Source organism: Haplochromis burtoni, unplaced genomic scaffold, assembly GCF_018398535.1.
Source record: "Haplochromis burtoni strain Fernald_Lab_line unplaced genomic scaffold, NCSU_Asbu1 Contig_215, whole genome shotgun sequence".
Classification (NCBI taxonomy): domain Eukaryota; kingdom Metazoa; phylum Chordata; class Actinopteri; order Cichliformes; family Cichlidae; genus Haplochromis; species Haplochromis burtoni.
The window spans coordinates 929,907-950,532 of NW_024582576.1; the positions used below are offsets into that span (position 1 = coordinate 929,907).

General features: G+C 39.5%; 1 protein-coding gene across 1 annotated transcript in view; it reads left to right on the forward strand.

Annotated features, from left to right (window-relative positions):
- Window positions 1–20,079, forward strand: part of thada (THADA armadillo repeat containing) — a 130,505-nt gene extending 110,426 nt beyond the window's left edge. The window contains exons 37-38 of the mRNA XM_005936863.2: window positions 12,561–12,736; window positions 19,433–20,079. Of these exons, the coding sequence (XP_005936925.1) occupies window positions 12,561–12,736; window positions 19,433–19,756 (500 nt within the window). The 3' untranslated portion in view covers window positions 19,757–20,079. The remainder of the gene's footprint in view (window positions 1–12,560; window positions 12,737–19,432) is intronic.
- The last annotated feature ends 547 nt before the right edge of the window (window positions 20,080–20,626 follow it).

Here is a 20,626-nt window from a genome sequence, read left to right on the forward strand (position 1 = left end):
CTGTGAGGCCAATTAAAGTTGTTTTATCATTTGATTTATTTGTGATCAGTCTTTTAACTAAAATGGCAAAAGTCTGGTGTTGTTTCCGCCATCGTCTGCCTCTGAATATGTAACCTTGCACAAAGGCTTTGACTTCTTCTTCTCCTTCACCCGCACTGATATGAAGGTTTTCTCTGAGTGGCGACACCTGTGATTCAGGAGAATATCGCAGGAAATGCTCACATCCTCAGTGCTGGTGTAAACATGACAGACCTGTGGCTAAAAGACTGTTTACGTACAACACGACCATGGCGCTTAAGGTAGCTTTTAATGTCAAAGTGACATGTTGTTGAAACGGTGAAGTTCTCTGCCGCCTCTCCAGAGACCCGATGCTGGCAGTGAGTCCTTTGGCTCGGTGACCAATATAATATCTCAACCCTTAACGCTGCAGTCAGAGCGCCAAGAGCATAGGAATAGTGCCGCATGCTTTTCCACACCATACACACAGTATATAGTGCAGTGCCAGTGGAAAAACCCAGCTTTACTGTGTTTGTGTCTGTGAGAGTGTGTGTGTGTCTATTTGTGCCTTTCTCATTCCCTTCAGGCCATCCAGTGTTACATGAAGGGTAGTGTGTGTTTTATGACCTGCCACTGCAGAGTCAAGTATCTGAGGTGTGAGCTGCTTCAGATGGAGGCGGTGACTCCGGGCCCTTTGATATGGAGGACAGGCAGAAATGTGGGAACAGAGAACAGTTCAACAACACACACAAACACGTAACACACACAACATAAGGAAATGTTAAAAACCTTTTCCCAATTTAAGGAAGCAGTTTAAAGATTAAAAACACTGTGTGTGTGCTCTGTCTGTGGTGGTTGTCTCACTTTTGGTAACAGATCTGATTTTATTGTTAACAAAGATTAGGGTCCACTCTGACTGCTTTGTACCTACAGATTTAGACTATTAACATATAAAGCCTTTGTGTCCATTCACTTTAAAGGGACCGTGTGTAAAATCTCACCATTAGACATCAGTAGATTACAGATTCTGGTCAACTGACTTCTGTTTTCTCCCAATTCATGTGCATCATCTTAGCTACAGTGGTGAACGTTCATCTTTAGTGAGTGTGCGACGTTAGTCTGCTGTCAGTGTGCCGGGTGGCGACGTCTAAAACTTTGCGAAAGGAGTTCGATACAAGTCGATGAGTCAGTGAAGCTCACAGTGAGGATTTTCTGAACGCTGGCGTTAGCTGCTGTTAGCCAGCATTAGTGAAACGTTCCTTGAAATGTATCGAACATTGTTGAGCTCATAGTGAAACTTGGCAAATAAACTCTCACTTCTTCCCTGAGCTGCGACCCACAACCATTGTCCTGGATAGGAAGAGCAAATCTAACTGTCCCCCACCCCACCCCCACCCTGGCAAACTGGCACCACCTTCCAAATACCTCTAGACTAATTAGGTCTGAAATCAAACTCTGTTTGTCCTCGCTGGACCTCCAGCACTGTCACGGACTTAGGCCAGGACCAGAGGGAAGACTTTATATATAGAGTATAGAGGGATTTGGATGGGGCGGTTGAGATGATTTGGGCTTTGTGACATGGGCTATAAGAGGGCTTTCTGATTAGTATCACACAGATTAACAGTGAAATGCTCAGCACACAGGTCAATCTACGTATGAAATATTTAATGTAAGTTTGCTCATTTTTAATATAAAAATGTGCAGATTTTCTAAAAAAATTCTTATCAGAGCTGGTCATGATTCTTGAATAGTTGTTAAAAAGTTAAAGCTTAAATTATACAGGCTTGCCACGACTAGCTTCAAAGAATAGTCAGATACCATCAAATGCCCATACAGAGTTCTGAGACGGCACTCTTTCTTGCAATTTTTAAAAAGTTGATTTGGATCTGCATCAAAATGTAGAGAGCCCTGCTTTTACTGGAGCTCCACCAAGTTTCAGGGGGTATTCATGAGGGGTCACCCCACCAGACGGGCGGCGACTTCGGTGTGGACATTTACGTTTATAACCGTGATAACTCGAGAACAAGGTGACGTAGGATTTTGAAATTCATACCATAGGTGGATCTACTAAAACATTTTGGACTCTTTTGACTCTGTGACATCGGCCTTAACGTCAAGGTTAGAGGCCAATGTTTCTGAATAGTTATTCACATTAATGGGTTTTGGCTGGGAGGAGGATGTTCTGCCTACTTCAGTTCTTCGCTTTAAGGCAGGGGTGGAGACTCCAGGCCTCAAGGGACAGTGTCCTGCAGGTTTTAGACATCACCCTGGGTCAGCACAACTGAATCAAATGATTAGTTCATTACCAGGCGTCTGGGGAACTTCAACACATGTTGAGGAGTTAATTTAGCCATTTAAATCAGCTGTGTTGGATCAAGGACACATCTAAAACCTGCAGGACACCGGCACTCAAGGCCTGGAGTTGCCCACCCCTGCTCCAAGGTAACCCGCTGCTAGCGGATGCTGTGTTTACATCAACGATATCAGGATTGGTATCAGTGTTCTCGTTCTGCTCTGTACCAGAAAATGACTGAGCATTTTCCATGAAACATCAAACTGATTTTCAAAACGATGCAAATTTTGCAAATGGTTCTATCCTTCATTATACAGTAGACTCCATTAACAGGACCGTATTTTAAAGGCCAATCCCAGTGAACCATATTCAAACAAACAACATGGAGTAACCTATTTTGCTTACTGTAAAGACAGCGACGGGCTGTTCAGAATGGTGCCTTTCATTTGTTTACACTGGATGATGCAGTTGATCGGAAGCGAATGGCCCGGTGGAGCCGAAGGACGCTCGCTCGTGAAATGGGCCTCTTCCTATTGCAGCACAGCACTTAGTTGCGCAGTAAACCTGAGGTTTGTGTCACTCAGACGTTGTTGTAAAGCACACAGAAAGCAGAGGAGAATTTCTCAAGGTTTGACTTGCTGCTGGGTCCTTTACTTTTGGAATAAATAGGCAGTTATTTCACCCTCCAGTGGAAACACACAGACAGAATTAGTGTTTTCGCTGCTTTCACCGTCTTTCACTCGAAACGACAGCCCGGGGAATGAGATTTTAATCATTTGGTGGGTGGTGTGAAATAAAAAGTCACATGTCTGCAGTAATGACTAGTGTCTGCAGGCTCTGGTGCAGTGTGTCTGTGTGCAGTGTTTTCACTGCAGTGTACAGTAGTGGTTGTGATGTGCTCTTAAGATAAAAACTGCAATGCACCGTGTCAACGTAGGTATTTCGCAATCTAACCATATCGAAGTAAATCGGCCTCATTAAGCATCCTCGTTTATTGTGAAACATCTGTAATCAGACCTAGATCTGAGAGGAGTAGTGGGTCAGTTGAATGTTTACTCCAACCCCTACGGGAGTATCTGTGGCTGTGTTTACTCAGAGCCGGATTCTCTTTATATTTGCTTTTCAGGACCATGCAGAATACATAAAAATGCCATTTCTAATTGTTAGAAGGGAGTGCACTTCTCCATCAGCTTTAAAGCTAATGCACATTTAAAGTTTTTTTGTTTAATGTAGAACTAAAACCTGAATTTAGTGTCCACTGGGAGGTGAGTCACAGATCAGAACATAAAATCACCTCTAGAATGACTAATTGTGACGTTTGCCGGTAATCTGTGTGTTATCTCATGTACAGAAATCCACGCATTTACTTTTTGCCTGTTAAAACAAACATAAGCTATTTAAAGACAGATCTGTGCAGATGACGTTATACTGCATGCTTTTAACGACAAGAAAGCTGAGAGTTCACAAACACATAGGTGGGGTGAGGTTTCCATAATTGACTGATAGGAGCCTGTTTGGGCCTTTGGTGAGGCGGTTTTTACTTGTGTTTGACTGAATAAACACAAGACTGCGATGATGAGGCTGCCAGAATACTCCCACACCGTAATATGTGTGTTAATGCTCGCTGAGGTTTCGTACTAGGTTTCGTACGTTTATTATCTGGTTTCCTCTTCTCACCGTTGTCGTTGTTGTTGTTTCTCTTGATCTTGACACCAGAGGAAGCCGGGGCTGTAAAGTGTTTTTATTTTGCACCTCTCTCACTATCTCACACCTTTGCTTCCTGCAGCATCTGCAGCGCACGCTGTGAACAAGAAAGACTTCTTGTTCTTCTCAAGGAGGTTGTGTGTGTGTGTGTGTGTGTGTTTTTGTGTTTGTTTGTGTGTGTGCGTGTGTGTGTGTTGTGTGTGTGTGTGTGTGTGTGTGTGTGTGTGTGTGTCCGGACAGAGTCTTCACACAACTCTTACTGTGGTTAAATATTTGAACTCTGATGTGAGATAACTGGATATACAGTGGGGCAAAAAAGTATTTAGTCAGCCACCGATTGTGCAAGTTCCCCCACTTAAAATGATGACAGAGGTCAGTAATTTGCACCAGAGGTACACTTCAACTGTGAGAGACAGAATGTGAAAAAAAAATCCATGAATCCACATGGTAGGATTTGTAAAGAATTTATTCGTAAATCAGGGTGGAAAATAAGTATTTGGTCACCTCAAACAAGGAAAATCTCTGGCTCTCACAGACCTGTAACGTCTCCTGTAAGAAGCTTTTCTGTCCCCCACTCGTTACCTGTATGAATGGCACCTGTTTGAACTCATCATCTGTATAAAAGACACCTGTCCACAGCCTCAAACAGTCAGACTCCAAACTCCGCCATGGCCAAGACCAAAGAGCTTTCGAAGGACACCAGGAAAAGTATTGTAGACCTGCACCAGACTGGGAAGAGTGAATCTACAATAGGCAAGCAGCTTGGTGTGAAAAAATCAACTGTGGGAGCAATCATCAGAAAATGGAAGACATACAAGACCACTGATAATCTCCCTCGATCTGGGGCTCCACGCAAGATCTCATCCCGTGGGGTCAAAATGATCATGAGAACGGTGAGCAAAGATCCCAGAACCACACGGGGGGACCTGGTGAATGACCTGCAGAGAGCTGGGACCAAAGTAACAAAGGTCACCATCAGTAACACACTACAACGGCAGGGAATCAAATCCCGCAGTGCCAGACGTGTTCCGCTGCTGAAGCCAGTGCATGTCCAGGCCCGTCTGAAGTTTGCCAGAGAGCACATGGATGATACAGCAGAGGATTGGGAGAATGTCATGTGGTCAGATGAAACCAAAGTAGAACTTTTTGGTATAAACTCAACTCGTCGTGTTTGGAGGAAGAAGAATACTGAGTTGCATCCCAAGAACACCATACCTACTGTGAAGCATGGGGGTGGAAACATCATGCTATGGGGCTGTTTTTCTGCCAAGGGGACAGGACGACTGATCCGTGTTAAGGACAGAATGAATGGGGCCATGTATCGTGAGATTTTGAGCCAAAACCTCCTTCCATCAGTGAGAACTTTGAAGATGAAACGAGGCTGGGTCTTCCAACATGACAATGATCCAAAACACACCGCCCGGGCAACAAAGGAGTGGCTCCGTAAGAAGCATTTGAAAGTCCTGGAGTGGCCTAGCCAGTCTCCAGACCTCAACCCCATAGAAAATCTGTGGCGGGAGTTGAAAGTCCGTGTTGCTCGGCGACAGCCCCAAAACATCACTGCTCTCGAGAAGATCTGCATGGAGGAATGGGCCAAAATACCAGCTACTGTGTGTGCAAACCTGGTAAAGACCTATAGTAAACGTTTGACCTCTGTTATTGCCAACAAAGGTTATGTTACAAAGTATTGAGTTGTATTTTTGTTATTGACCAAATACTTATTTTCCACCCTGATTTACGAATAAATTCTTTACAAATCCTACCATGTGGATTCATGGATTTTTTTTTTCACATTCTGTCTCTCACAGTTGAAGTGTACCTCTGGTGCAAATTACTGACCTCTGTCATCATTTTAGGTGGGGGAACTTGCACAATCGGTGGCTGACTAAATACTTTTTTGCCCCACTGTACAGGAAAAACAGAGTTTGTGCTCTCACAAGTTTGAAAGTAAATATGTGGCAGGAGCATCTTTATTGTTCAGCACAGCCTGAACTCTCTTAGGCAGCTTTCTTGTCATTGATTTAAAGAATAGTTCTCTGGACTTCTTGAAGGACATTCAAAGCTCTTCTTTGTTTCATTGCATTCTACCAAGCTGATCCAACACAGCTTCAATAACCTTAAGGCCATGACTGATAGTGGCACTGTGATTGGGCATTGGTAAGATGTTTTCCAGATGGTACTGTGTGGTGCATCAAAATCTGATGGTACTTTTCAACTTTGAGGAGATCCTGAACACCACTGTCTGAGGCCACGTCCACACTAATATGTTTTTGTTTGAAAACGCATCTTTTTCTCTCCGTTTTTGGGCAAAGAAAACTGAGCTTTTGAAAACGCTCTCCAAAGTGGACACGTTTGAAAACGCCGTTTTCTCATCGCAGTGTGGAATGTGAACCCGGAGCCTTTTGAAAACAATGACGCATTTTAGTCATATGATGCAGTCGTGTGACCAATTCAACTAAGATGCAGGACGGCATTGTAGTCTATATTCTCGCTCGATTTTGCACTTTGTACTTTTGTGTTACTCACAGCAACAACTCCACCTCATTGTCAGTCCATTTAAAAAACTTGGAGCTTTTCCTCGACAATTTGCCGCGACGTTTCAAAGAGCCGGAAAGTAAATAAACGGCAGACAGAAATGAGGCAGGAATCGTCTTATGTGTCACGCATGCGCAGTACAGAACATAAGCGTTTTCAGCCGTTTCAGTGTGGATCCGCAACTTTTTGGAAACAATTAAAAAAAATAGTATGTACCAGCGTTTTTAGACGAAAACACCGTTTCCAAACTTATGCAGATTAGTGTAGAGGTAGCCTGAAATGCAACCCAAAGCCATGGCAGAACCTCCACCGTGCTTTACAGATGGCTGTAGACATTCACTGCTCTGTCTCCTGACCTCCTCTTTATACAATAATGACGATTTGAACCAACTATTTCTGATTTGGTTCATCTCTCCATAAGATTTTCAGTCCAATTCTCGTGTAATTTGGCGAAACTCAACCTTTTCTCCCCTTTCCGTAGCTTAAGAATGGCTTCCTGACAGCCACCGTTCACTGAGACCATTTCTAATGAGGCTCAGGTGAACACTGATAGATCAACTAAAGGAAAAAAATCCTCTGAACGTGGCCAGGTACAAGTGAGTGGGTGTCTAAGACAAATTTGTCAGATGTGGGCGGCTGAGTTGAAGAAATGAACTCCCACCAAAGCGAATGTGACAGGAAGTGTCCAGGATTTCTCCCATTGCCCTGACAGCCCACTGATCACCCCCATTCCTGTCATCTGCCCCTCAATGTCCCCACAATGGGAGACCTGACACCCCTTCACCTGCTGCAGAGGCTCAGTTTGTAATGTGCAGACCTGTGCTCTTACTAAAAGGCACAGGTCTTATCGCTCCCTCTTCATTCAGCTCTGTAATGATTGAACTGTGTGGCTGCAGCAGGACAAACAGGACCATACTGCTCTTAATTACTTTATAATAATCAATAGCTGTCTGCTTTTTACCAAACTGAGTCTTGCAAAAGCAAGTCATTTGGAAATGTATCCATTTTCTTAATTTTCAACAGATTTTTCTCTGATGATTCTCTACGGGGACCTTGCCATCCTGTGTTTAGTTCGAGTCTATGAAAACAGAACGTAATATGAAGACAGCGATTAGCATACTATGACCCTACGGTTATTATGATAAGCAAGACTGAAACAAGGAAGGAAATGAATTCGTACGATGCAAGATCAGATTACTTGAGTTTTGTGTCAAACTGTTTTTACAGAGCTCGCTTTTTCTGTGAAAACATTTTTTAGAGTTGTTTACCTTCTTCGGAGGGTCACCGTAGAGAGAGTGGGTATAAAATGAGGGGGGAAAGTAAGAATTACTCCAAAAATGAGTTCCAGTCTGCCAGTTTTTCACACCCATAGACTGTATATAAAAGATGCACATAAACAGTTTGCTAAGCCTCCACTTTAGCTTTATGACCATAGCTGTGACTTCAGCCAGACATGACCACATTTAAAGGAGGAGGCTGAGCATCCACAGTATTGTCTGCTGCTACTAAGCTCTGTTAGCAATGGGCCTCCATAAACTGTATGGATGCAATGCACAGATGCCCGCTAATTAATGCTAAATATAGAATCTTATTCACCAAAACTAGAGCACAGATTTTAGTTTAGTTGAAGTTTGTTTACTCAGTTACCAAAGATCAGGCGTTTAAAGTGCTTCCAAGGATGAAAACTTTAAGCCTTAACATAAGTTTAGGTGGTGAGTCTAAATACATAAATCGTTTCTCTCTTTGTAGCTGACATTAAGAGCAAATTTAGCTATAGAACCCTTCATTTCTGCTATAAAGCTTGACCATATAAACAGGAGGATGTGTGGCCATTTTGAAGTCAGCTCCAATGTTGCCTCTGAGTTCTAAATAAATGTAAAGTCATTGTAAAGGAACAAATTTGAAAAATAACACCAGTAGTTCAAGGCCATAGCATGTGGCATGCTAAATGTAATAGAGTAGTACAAGTATTTTTACATCACGGACCAGTGAGACTCTCCTATCTGTCTCTGTAAAGACATTTGAACAATCCACCCTATATTATTATACAATATATATATATTTATATATATATATATATATATATAGAGAGGAGAGAGGAGGAAGGGAGAGAGAGAGAGAGAGAGAGAAGAGAGAGAGGGCGGGGAGAGAGGGGGTGGTTAGGGTGGAGAGGAGGAGAGAGAGTGGAGACAGATGAACGGAGAGAGGAGAGGAGAGAGGAGAGAGGGAGAGAGAGAGAGAGAGAGAGAGAGAGAGAGAGAGAGAGAGAGAGAGAGAGAGACAGAGAGAGAGAGAGAGAGAGAGAGAGAGAGAGACGAGAGAGAGACAGAGAGAGAGAGAGAGAGAGAGAGAGAGAGAGAGAGAGGGTTCATGAGGGTTGTCATTATCAATGGAAACAGCTGTAAAACGTATGAAAATACAGTTAAAAGTTCATAATGTATGCGCTCCTTCATGTTTTCCAAAGCCTTCCAGAGGGTCGGGTTGGAGTTGGACACCAGAGGGCCCACTCTTCCCCCTCTGTTGTAGTATTTTAGCTAAAAGTTTTAAAAAATGAGTATAAAATGCTGTGATGGACATGGATAAAGTAATGGTTTTGATTGCCTTGTCAAGGAAGATGGATGCTTCCAGTTTTTCCAGAGTCTTTTATCGTATCAAACTTTTGCTTCCACTGAAGAAAAGTAGCAGCAATGAGTTCACGAGATCAACATCAGATCTCTTCCGTGCCGCTGTGTACACTTTCCCACCAGAGAAGAAGAGATCACATGCCTGGTGAAGAGTTTGTTTTGTTTCTATCAGATTTACGTTTGAAGTAGTTTCTAAAACCATGGTTACCACAGTCTGTAACAAAGCAACCAAAGATCTCAGTGAAGGTCCAAAAAAACAAAAAGGTCAAATGTTTAAAAAGCTTGAAATGGTGCAACTGTTACACTGTTTCCAAGGTTAAGTTTTTCCCTCACTCTGCTGCCCTGCCCAGCTCAAATGTACTACAGGAGTGCCAGAGGATGGAGTGTGTGCCAGTGGATGCCAACTGCAGGGCACTCCCTCCCTCTCTCTCTCTCACACTCTCAGCCCATCCTACCCGAGCCCATTCTTCCACCCAGTGATATTGTAATTTGCCAATTGCCTCGCAGTCTTTCAACACCAGACACCACCTGATTAAAATGCTTGCGTCCAACATACTGGGCAGTAATGGCAATGAAAGACAATCCCCTTGAGAAAGAGGGGCATTTTTGCGCCAAAAAAGCTTGAGAGGGAAATCGGGTTAAGCGACGTGTGAAACCGCCGTAGAGAAGCAGATAAATTGAACGGCAGCTAAAATTTCCTATTATGTCCCCTTAATGCCGGGGGAGGGCTGTAAGGGACTTGACTTCAGAGGCAGGGCTGTCCCAGAGAGAGGCGGCTTCTTGGTAAAGAAAGGAATTTGTCACTCATGCTCTTAAACTCTTAAATCTCCTCTAATACACTACAATCAGCAGGCTCTAATGTTCACAGAGTGGGTTTCCCTCCACGCTCAGACTCCGGGCTCTGCTGCGATTTTACGCCTCCTCTCAGAAGATGAAAAACAATCTGGGTTCCCAACCCTGCATGTGTGTTTTAAACTGTATGTGTGCTCATAGGGGTCCGTATACCTCCTCCCTCCCTCCTTTCCTCTTCTCTTTCCTTGGTGGTAATGTTTTGGCTAGTGGCTCTCAAAGCCTTTTGAAGTCTCTGTGTTATCTTGGTGTCAGCTGCGGCGAGGATGGTCAAGGTGGGAGAACAATACACTCAACCGCCACGTCAGATAGTTGCAGCATGGACAACTGCAGCCGTTAAATGAAGTTATGTGTTATGTTTTCCCTCTGAAGTGTGTGTCCTTGCACTTCCACTTCCTCTAAAGTCTTGCAGCACTGCGGCCTCATCACAGGCCGGCCTGTGGGTACGTGTGCGTTATGGCCCATTTGTCGAGGACTTACAAATAGCCAGAAATACATTTTTTGCTAAAACAAGACACGAACATTGCATTTGCACATCTTACACACAGAGACCGTCCTTTAATTTAACATGCAAGAGTGTTAGGAGCAGTGCTGCAATTCAAGTGTGAGCGCGTGCGCAGATTGGTGCAAGTATATTTTTGAATCTACTCATACACACCCTGATGGCGGTTGGTTGTATGAGTTATAGTTTTGTTTCCCAGAAGTACATCCAAACCCAGAGAGGACACACACATACACACACACACACACACACACACACACACACACACACACACACTCAGTCTGGAACACAGTGTCATTGAAGCATCGCAACTTCACAAACACCAGCAGCTACAAACCCACAAGGAGGTCACTGGGGGAAATCCGGTCAAGGTGGGAAACATGATTTCATGAAGTGGTCATGAAGCCCAAAACCTGCCTGGCGTCATTCTCGTCCACCATATTTGGAATAACGCTGAGATGCGTGTGCACATTTTTCCTCGTAGAACGCCTGAATTTTACAAATAGTCTTTTTTTTTCTCTTTTTTTTAAATTTCAGCTCAGGTTTCAATTATTTTGGATTCAGTGACACACCACTACATGTAATGGTTTTTCCTTTCATGACACTCGATGGGCTCAGTCTGTGGGCTGCTGTGTCGTAGAAACATACTATAATCCGTACGTGGCTCATGCTTTCCTTGTAGTAATCTAGGTGTGTCCACCATATTTTTTTTAACCCTTATCCTGATAGGGAACACCAGGTTTCTCTTTTCCCTGTCAGGAGTTTTAATACATCTGCTAAAACGCACCGACTTGACTAAGATTTCAGTTGAGGTACTCAAAGCGTCCGCAGAACACGTCTCATTTTTCAGCCAGTTAACGTGAGTCACTGGTAACACAGAAGAATTAGCTTTAAATGTCTAGTCGGAACATTATGCATCAATAAATACTTTTATATATTTACAATTAGTGATTGTCACATGTTACAAGAATTCAGATTGAAATGTGGTAGTACAGCAACTTGTACCAGCTGGTTAGTTCAACATTTTGTAAATTTGTAATAAAATATTTAGCACTAATTTATGTTTAATAACTGTGCATAGACGGTGTGTAGCTAATTTAGCTCATGGGCACATAAACATAATCTAACATGATTGCTGATATAACCTGTTTAGATTTGATATGTTTAATTAAAAGACATGCACCAGCTCCTCAATAGCGTAGCATTAACATAATTAACCATGTGCCCTAAATGCAAATAGTAAATTCTTACAGACAAACTAGGTATAATGAAATATTTAAATGTAGCAGCTGTCATATATAAGTGTTAAGTAACTTTAAGTAGCATTCTGACAAAACAACGTTGGCCTGCTAATATAGTATTTAAAAAGAGGTCGTCTGAGGACATGCACCGTCTGTTTTAATGCCATTAGCATAACACATCTGCCAGTGACCCTGACACTACTCTGTAATAAAAGTAACACTAAATTCTTTCCTACTGAGAGTATTATCGCCTTTCTTGTGTAGCTAAATTAGCTGATTGGCAAAGAAGAGTGTTAGTTTTCTAATACGATGACACGTCTAAAAAGTGTTTAACAAATGAATTAAACCACGGCCCTACAAGAGAGTTCAGACTATGTTGGAAAATAAAGGTGTTCATACCAGATATCGACTTTGAAGGTCATTGTAACTATAATATATATCCATGTATGTCTGCACATGCTTCGATGTTTCTGTATCTATTTCCTCGTTTGATAACAAAATATATACTTTTGCACAAAGGTGTGTATTATAGCCTTGCAGGTAATTTTTACATCCAAGTTCTACATTATCAAAGTGTTTATTAGCTTAGAGATTATTTACATTTGAATGTTTCAATGTCATTTGTAGTAAATCATTAGTTTTAACGTTTCTTGTTGGCACCACACACATCTTGCTTACCATTTCAGTTTGTAAAATCCCCCCCTGGTTCCAACTGTAACCTTGTGCCTCCTTTTGAGCTTGATTGTATAAAATGTGTTTTATATGTAAAACAGTGTGTGCATATATTTTAAATGTTTGTTCTCTTCTGTGCTCAGACATGGCAGGTGTGTTCACGTGTCCGCCTGCGGCCCTGGATTCAGGCGTCGGGCTCCTGTGTCGGCTGTTCGAGATGTGGGGGGAGGTACAAGCCGGCATCCTTGCTCTGACAGAGTGGCTGCTGGGGGAGGATGAGCACAGCCAGGATGCAGCTGTAAATGAAGCTTCTAGTCTGGTGAGTGTCGTTCACTCAACTCTTATTTTACATGATTTTCATTTATTTGTCATTGTGACCTGAGTGCAGATGCATATGGACAACTTGAACTGTAACACTGTGGTAAAAGAACATCACGACCAGTTCGAAAAAACAGTGGGAAGTGTTTGCTAGACAGTAGACTACATATGCTAGCAATGATTTTCATTAGGTAAACGGATGCGTCTCAAGGTTGCATTTTCTATGGCTGCACAAGGATTGTTTGTGAAGTGTTAGGGTGAAAGAAATTGCTGACACTGCTGTGTAGGGGATATATTAGTTTCTATATTAACACACTGACACAAAGTCACAGTTTGATTCATGTTAATGTGGTGTCTGTGAAGTGTGAAATATCAGGAACAATTTGCTCTTGCTGTCATGTTCTGCTCTCACAAGAAGTCAATATATTTGAGTTCTTTAAGTAACCAAGGTTTCTGCTCTGTACCCACATTTGGTTTAGCCATCTGTTTAGTTGCTCGTGTATTTTTGAGCTTTGGTTGATTAGATAAACACAACCCAAAGTATTGTGTTCTTAGAGCTGCCAGTTTTTGGTACTGAGTCATATAAATCTGTTTAATGTGAACGCTGTTACTCGTACTAACCATAGACTGTATATAAAAGATGGACTGGGCCACCAACCATAGTCTGTATATAAAAGATGAACTTAGCCACCACCAGTTAGTTCATGAACTCTTCTCCCAAAGCCTCAAACTGAGTGTTTTAACTGTGTTTTAACATAATCTCGATGTTTTGAAACCAGATATGAAAATCTGGGGGTGGAATGTGTGTGAGAAACCAAGGTAGATACCATATCGCAGCAACTTGTCAGCTTGAATAAAGGCCCACCATAAAAGGTATCCTTTATTTGTATCATATCGTTTATTTGACTCCAGCTGGGACCACAACGAGCCCTGGAGTGACCTTAAAAGAGCACAATTGACGTATTAGCGATCTGTTAGCTACTTGCTAGTCTTTTGGCATCTGCATTCATAATGCAGATGCCAATTAAATGGAATTAGAAATGCTAATTATGGAGTTTTGACGTTGCATGGTTTGTCGAGCAGAGGGGCAGTTTGTTGGCAACACATCTGTTTGGAACCCCACAAACACAACAACCAGGTGATCCAAGCAGTATCGCCAAATCACAACAACAGTCACTTAAATAGACTGTATATATATATATGTGTGTGTATATATATATATATATGTGTGTGTATATATATATATATATATGTGTGTGTATATATATATATATATGTGTGTGTATATATATATATATATTTGTGTTGTGTATATTATATATATATATTTGTTATATGATATATATAGTGTGTTGATATATATTGTGTGTGTATATATATATATATTGTGTGTGTGTATATATATATATATATAATATGTGTGTGTGTATATATATATTAAAATTGTATATATATATATATATGTGTGTCATATATATTATGTGGTGTGAATATTATATATGTGGTTATATATATATATTATTGTTATATATATTAAATATATGTAATGATGATAGATATAATGGATAGAGATGATATATGATGTGTGGTGTGTTATATATGTGTGGTGTGTGTGTATATATGTGTGTGTGATGTGTATATAGTGTGTGTCGTGTGTGTAATATGTGTGTGTGTGTATATATGTGTGTGGTGTGTGTGTATGATATCTGATTGTGTGTGTGTAGTGTAGTATGATGTCTTGTGTGTGTGTGTATATATATATATATATAACACTTGATGTATATATTATATATATATATATGTATATATGTATTGTGTTATAATATATATATATATATAATCATCCAATATATATATTATACACAGCACATATTATATTATTATTATATATAATAAGAGCACACAATATATTTTATTATATATTGAAAATATATACACACATATTAGATATATATTGATTAAGAGTGGTGAGTAAAAACCTAACAGCAGTTTATATATATATATATTTATTACAGCAGCGAATATATTATATAACTTATATACAAAACATTATTTTGAGAATTTTCAGAATTGACGAACTCCGCCACATATATACTATCACGTATAATACTATATAATATATATATTATTATATAATATATATATTTCTCACTATTACCCTCTTTTCTCTCTCTGAAAGAACATCGACTACTGTACATCTATCATATTTGCTCTGTTCATTTTTTAGAAAGTATGTCATCACCTTATATACACCGTCTCTACCACTCTTGACTATATATTGAGCCTCATTTTTTTATACTACTCTTACCCCATCTATTTTTCTTACTCAACAATTAATTGTCAATTAAATATGGTATAGTATTTTAGAATCGATTATATACCGTACCCATATTATCTCACACTCTCATAACATATATATACTCATACTTGAGGTAACCTAATCAATATCTCACTATCTAATCAACCTCATTTTAAAAAAAAGAATAAACATCCCATATACAGTCTGACTCCTCAGATAATATAGGACCCTAGGAGGACGCAGCTAGATCATTAAATCACATATACTAAGGATAACAGGGGATGAATTATTCACAAACGCAAAAATGCCTTCAGCTTATTTCATCTCCTATGAACTTCTAGTTGCAATGACTTAGTTTATATTGGCATAAGGTAAAGTTTTCTAACATCAAGTGACAGATGTTTCCTCAATAGATATTTGTTTTTGAAATTAGCTAGTCTAAATATAGCAAAAATTTCAGAACAATTTCAGCAACTACCACTTATAATATATTATATATTGCATCATAGTTGTTTTACCTATACACCATCACTTAAGGTAATTATTATATATGCTATACTAACGATAATGATGCCAGGCTGCAATAATTAAACGACAGTCTAAAATTGAGATTAGATGTCGATTCACATTACTCTGAAGTAATCTGAGTTATTGTTTTATGAAAAGTTTAAACAATCGTTATTTACTATTAAAATTTAGGCATACTCAATGGGATGTGATTTAAGGTCTAATTATGAGCAATATAAATTAGGCTAATGCTCAAAAATATTGAAGTTTTTAACATTTTATATTTTAACCTTATTTATATTGAGGCAGGAGCATTAGTATATTTTACTTAGATTAGGTGGTGATCTTTATTTATATTATTTATTGTTCTTATAGATATCATTTCGTGATAATGTTACAGCTACAATACAGCAATGATATTCCATATTACATACTACTAACAGTCACATATTCATTTATTACTGGCTTAAGAGATCTTTTTCAGACTTTTAAAACTTATCGTGGGCTCAAATTTTTGTCATTGTATTTACTGAAGACCAATTGAGTTTAATGTAAAGTCATAAATAAATGATCAAAGCATTTTAAATAGGTATTTCATACAAACAAAGCGATACCATCGTACATATAAGCTAAGATTACTTGAGAGATACTGCAAGGTTATCAAGTGTTATGACATCTGTATGAGACTGATCATAGACTTATTCAGACTCAAAAATCAGATAAAGCATGAACTTACTTCCTAAATAACTGTAAATCTGATGTCGAGAATAGCCACCTCAGTATCAATTAAGACATTTATAAACTAGTACAAAAATGGGCAGCCAAACAAATGAAACAATACAAACACCAGCTAAATACTTACTATTCATCTGCTGTGTGCATTTTGGGGTAATTGGAGTGAAAGTGATTTCTTTCTAGAATTATTCCTTTGTGGCTGTGAGCCTCTATGAAACAATCGATTTACTGTTTAAATCTACTTCTCTGCAGACTTCACCTTTGACCTTTTGGATATAGAAGATCTTTACGTTATCATCCTCCCCCAATAGACATTTGAGTGAAATTTCATCATGGTTAGCAAAACACGTTTTGTGAGCTCAGTGTGATCCTGTCCTATATGACTGATGTACCAACTGACAGTCTGAAAACATGAATCCTTCAGCCACAACAAGTGTCACTACAGAGACTAAAAGATGTTTGGCTACACGTGTTTGAATTATTCACCTCCATAAAACTCCCATACAAAACCAATTTTCAAAGTTTTGGTTAATTATTTAACAAAACTAATAGATAAGAATGAAATACTACTTAAACTCTAATTTACTAAACTAGGTCTGTCACCACTAATGCTTATATGTATATGTTTTTGTTCATCTGGGCTTTCCACAAATGATAACACATCGTTCACATACAGCTCTATTACACAATGCTTTTACACTTTTTAAGACTGAAAATTAAAAGCAAACCTTTTTAAATAAGGAAAATATACAGGAGGCATTTGCCATTAACTTGTAGTCGACTGCTAAATTTCATGAGAATTTTCCTCTGATCCAAACCCTGACTACATGTTCTAATGCAGGCTAAACCATTCAGGCTTTGCAGTACACCTGCATTTAATTACGCACTAATCAAGTGCCCCTAAAAGCTTGAAAATCTTTGGTGGATAACTCAACAGTCAAATGTCAACTAATGAAAAGGGAAGGTTAGATTTAAGTACTCTGTTGCCAGTATACTGTCTCCGGCATCGGCATAACCGTCTTTCCAGGCAGCCTAGACATTTTCAAAAGATTTACCTCAGCTGCTACTGTAAGAATATTTTATTGATGATACAGTTTTACTGTCAAAGCAGCTGTAAATATTTGCAACAGTTGGGAATCTGGAACAAATAAACTTTTTACTATTTGTTATTACTTATTTATTTGCAAATTTTACTTTTGAAGTATAATTCTGAAGTACAACTGGGTGCTTAAAACCCTTACCTCAACAAACACGGGCTTTATTTTTGCATTTATTTACAAAGTGCAGGGTAGACATACAGACAGCAGGGGACTGACATGCAGCAAAAATATGGCCAACTTGAAGTCAAAGTGGATTCAGTGACTAACCCATTTCAGCCCAAGTATCCTCTCTGTAACTATTGCTCCTTAACACTGTATTTACACTGCCAGAGGTGGGTGATGCTTTTTGTGGACACATGTATAAAAAATATCATTATTACTTTGGCTTTTGCTGTTCAGTATTCCCCAAATTACTTAAATCCTCTCAGAATTTATCATTAAGATCAATATTTAATTTTAGGCAGCAGGCGATGGTTACAGGAGAGATATTTTTTTGACAGAATTTCTATAGTTGGCACAGGCGTTTAATTAATAAGCCTGAAATTTTAAATGATAAAAAAAATCAAGAAAGTGATTAGAATGAAAGCAGTTTATAGTCAATTTAAAAAATGTAATTGCCAATTAATTTATAGTGCACCTTTTTTCATTTCTGGTTTCAGGGTATTTCCAACTAATTGATGATTACATCATTATAGTCGCTATATTATTAATATACACTACACACATTACATATATATATAAATAATATATAAACAAACATAATACATGATCATATATACTAATAGCAAATTCTATTCATTTCTGGTTTCAGGGGGTTATATCTACAAACACTAACATCATTAGATGTATCTACTATCACAGAAGTAACATATACAGATGTTCAAACTTAATTGTTATTATTCCAATCAACAATATAGAAGATGCTAATTAATACAAGAGTTGTACCATTAGAGCAATGATTTAATATAATAACTATATATATATTGATTCTCAGAACATACTGACCTACCATTCAATGATGTCAACAGTATGTGATATTAGACTACTATAGCATTAGTATGGGTTCGTGTGTATATGTATACACACGTATATACGTATACGTGTATATAAATATACAAATATACACGTATACGTATATACGTGTATATGTATACACACGTATACGTATATACGTGTATATGTATACACGTATGTATATACGTGTATATATATATGTATATATATGTATGTATATATAGTGCTATTTCTTACTTCTTGTACTGTCTGTTTTTGTTACTGTTTGTACTGGAGCACCGTAACCAACATAGTTTCATTTAGGGATCAATAAAGGATTCTGATTTTTACTGATTGCCTGGCAACAAGAACAGGATTCTTGAAACTAACTGGATGAATAGTTTCAAAAACTAGCATTTGAGGCCACAAACTCATAAGGAAAATGTTTGAGAGGTCATAGACCAGGCGAGTATTAGGTTTGTTTTAAGATGAATTGCAGTATAATCTGACTTACTTTGGAAACCTAAGGAACCTGAAGCACTTCCAGATGGGCACTTCATTTTTCAGGCCTGGAAGCTGTGTCCGTCTTCTATATACAGTTTATGATAGTGACTAAACCACGGGGATTTATTATCAAGTGTTTTAGGCCTGGGATTGTTTTCTCAAAGTAAAGCTTCAGAGTTAGTCTCTCCTGGCAGCAGAAAGCATATCTTGAGTTATTGTGACAAGTCAGCAAAAATCTAGCTTTTAAAGTACAACAACATTTACAAAAGTCTCTGTTTTAGGGCTCTTAAAAGCGTAGATTTGTGTGGATACAGGCTTACTTACAACACAGAACTGTTTTTAGTAAAAACAAATACATATATGTGAGTATAGATGTTGTGATTTTTGTGAATTTAGTGAAGGTGATGGAACATTTAGCAGCTATAGATTGAGATACTTCATTGATGATTTGGTGGAAACTGGATCGGTATTACACAACCAGCTCTAGGTGTGGGAGGGGGGAAAGCAAACTCTTTAAATTCCCTTCCAGTAAAGTGACTTCCATTTTGCTTTTGACCAGGACGATGACGACTTCCTGTTCGAGAAAGGGGATCTAAACCTGTGGGCTGAGCCCATCCAGTGGGTGAAGCTGCTTCACAGACACCTTGGCTCCCTCATCCTAACCTTCAAGGACACTCAGGAACCGGGATCTGCTGGGCTGGACCAGGTTAACCAAATCCACACTCTGGCCCAAAGCAAGGCCCTCAGCTCCCAGCAGGCCCTGGACTCCCTCCCAGCTCTGCCTCAGTTCTGCTGCACCATCGAGCACGCCCGGCTGACGCTGCGTCAGCAGAGGGCCGCTCTGTCTCTAGAGGTGCTGGACAGGCTGAGACAGAGAAGCTAGAAGAGATCTGTTTTAGTTGCACCAGTTGTTTATTTTCGATGGGAAAAGACTTCCAAATATTTCAGTTATCACATAAATGGATTTTAATGGCCCGACACAGGAGACCACAGGCTGGTTTTGTGGCGAAGTCTTTTAATGATCAAGTGGAGGGAATGAAGGAACTCTGATGTTTTTTGTTTTTTACTTCATGTCTTACAAATGTTGCTCTCATTGATTGCCAGAAGCGTCATAAGTGCATGATTACTGTTCCGTTATTAGTGTACTTTTTAAATCCAATGTTCCCAACTGCTAAAATGGAAAAAATAAAACATAATGTCCTGTTTTTTTTTTTTTCCTTTGTTTGTTTCTAAATGCTACGATGGTTTTAAAGAGGCTGCAGATGATAATAACAACACTTTGTGAACATGTGTGCTGATTTCTGGCAATTGTGGAGCCATAACAATAATTCAAGCCGGGCTTGTGCGAAAACAACACTCGGCGCACTGTTCTCTTATCAGCGGGAATGTGTCACACGACAAACTTCCAACAGTGTCAGCATTGAGCTCGCAGTGCGTCCCGCGCTCTCCATGTCCACCAGGGAATTTTAATTCGGAACAAAACAACTCGGGCGCCTTGAAGCTTTTCGGGCTTGAGTGCGGCGATTGTGTCGGCGCTGACACGTCACCAGAGTTGTATTTCAGCGTACGCTTTTGACTCCTGTGTGTTTATACGAGGTGTTATTTTCCTGTGATATTTAATTTACTGCAGGACTCTTCCCATTGGACTGTGTTTTTATTCTTCCCTCTAGTTTTCCCGGTTATGTAATTAGGAGGCAGGCACAATACGCTACTGTCCTCCCTGAGTGTGTGTGTGTGTGTGTGGATCCATGCT